The sequence below is a fragment of the Exserohilum turcica genome, assembly GCF_000359705.1.
Source record: "Exserohilum turcica Et28A unplaced genomic scaffold SETTUscaffold_6, whole genome shotgun sequence".
NCBI lineage: Eukaryota > Fungi > Ascomycota > Dothideomycetes > Pleosporales > Pleosporaceae > Exserohilum > Exserohilum turcicum.
In genome coordinates, this window is record NW_007360277.1 from 1,233,805 (window position 1) to 1,235,640 (window position 1,836).

Below are 1,836 nucleotides of genomic sequence, written 5' to 3' on the forward strand. Positions count from 1 at the left end.
GAGTCGTACGAAGCATCTATAGCTAGTGTAGAGTAATTCAAGTTTTCATATGTGATGTTCGCGATGCCAAGAAAAAGTGGCACACTCGGTGGGGTGGCACTCTCGGTGGTGGAATACGTTATACATTTTCTTTAGAATACTTAAAGTATATATAAAGTTCTATTCTATTCTATCAAACTTTCTCAAAGCGTTGTATACCTTTCCCTCGATTGCTTAGACATAAATTATTAAATTATTTGTAAAACTCAACGCGGAGAGGATATTATTAGATTCACAAATATGTTTGGAATGAGTCACACCTTGCTTTCATTTGCGCTAAGAATAAGAGCATAAATTCATAAATCGATAGAAGTTCAATCAAGGTACAGTCACGAAGGCTTAGATAAGAGCTAAGTAGAAGTTTTAGACCTAACGCTTTTAAGATAGCCTAGATACAGCTAGAGCGGAAGATAATAACGAGGGAAGATTTCAAAGGTAGATTAAGGGCCCTCAAGCATAGTAGTAGCGTCTAGAGAGGCCTCGTATAGTTTCAAATCCAGGCGTGGATAGAGAGGATTTTATTTTGTAGCTAAAAGGTTACTCAACTTCAAGGTGGCAGAGAGTACAAAAGAGTAGACATCCAATAATTTATATCTCAATATGACCACAGTAGTGATAGGAGATACCCCTCTTAACAGGGACTCTGCTAATCGACCGCTGTATTCTATGCTGCAACAGGCGCCGCTTCCAAGAAATCTGGCTCATTCCCTCCATATTATAATATGAGAAGAATTCATTGGTTCCAATACCTAGATTTCAAGTTTGTGATCCTCCAATCTAATTCGCCCTTACCACCCTTACCAGTATAGGTTAAGGGGGTCAGCGTTATCTTAGTCATTGTGAATGGAGTACCCGAACTAGATGTGCTGCCTACGACAATATCAAACAATAATTTGACATCCACCGTGACCTTAGGAGTTGCCCTCTGAACTCTATGGGTAATAGGATTGGCGCCCAGCGTAAACGTCCCACTGGCCGTGTTTCCACCAGCCGCCACATGGTCAAGTCGCAAAGCACCGTGGGGACTCCTGGGAACATCCAGCGGTTTGCCAGCAGTACCTGCGAGCGTCAATTTTCCTTGCGGTGGCATTGGCTTTACGGTGAAATCGACTCCTCCCGCTTTGTCTCGAGTGGCAGTAACTAGAAAGTCCACCCATGCGTTGAGGGTGGAGACAACATTTGCGGCGTCAAGGAATTCGACAGTATAGTCGAATGTCACATGAGATGAAATATCTGGGCCTTTGCAAGAAGCCATCGCAAATATGCTAGCAAAAGCTAGCACTGGTGCTAGACGCATTTTTGTCTTGGTAGGAGATGTACTAATGTTTGTAGTAAAAGGGCACCAATCTATCTAAATTTAGTTGAATTTGACACCATAAAAGCAAAGATCTTACAGCTACAGAGGTAGGTGAGCGAGGAGCTTGTTGCTAGCAGGCTAGAAGATCCGTTGCTTTGATGATGAGGAAGCACGAAATACGTGCTAGTTGTAGTCAGGCTGATTCAGGTGTTTAGAGAGCGACTGTGGGTAGAAGTAGCAAGGGGGCCATGAACACAATTTAATATATCATTTAAACGTAAAGGGGGGGGGGATGGCGCAGTGGTGGAGCGCCTGGAAAATTTTCTGCTGTCTCACGTCAGCAAAGATCGAAGGTTCGAATCCTTCTCCCCTCACAACCATATTTATGGTCCACCCACATGAGAGAGTTACTCATTAAACTACCTATTCGACTGAGAGAGTTACTCGTTAAAACTTGAGAGGAAGACTCATTTAAAGTGAAAGATCTGAGAGAGTTACTC

At 42.9% G+C, this 1,836-nt stretch overlaps 1 protein-coding gene and 1 non-coding gene across 2 annotated transcripts; one reads left to right on the forward strand and one right to left on the reverse strand.

Moving 5' to 3' along the window:
• Nucleotides 1-575: 575 nt before the first annotated feature.
• SETTUDRAFT_165155 (uncharacterized protein) lies at nucleotides 576-1,199 on the reverse strand. The gene has a single exon (XM_008031588.1). It carries the CDS (start codon nucleotides 1,127-1,129, stop codon nucleotides 773-775), a length of 357 nt encoding a protein of 118 aa, XP_008029779.1. The 5' UTR covers nucleotides 1,130-1,199; the 3' UTR covers nucleotides 576-772.
• Nucleotides 1,200-1,622: 423 nt separating this feature from the next.
• SETTUDRAFT_t59 lies at nucleotides 1,623-1,710 on the forward strand. The gene has a single exon. It is a non-coding gene; the product is annotated as a tRNA-OTHER (tRNA).
• The last annotated feature ends 126 nt before the right edge of the window (nucleotides 1,711-1,836 follow it).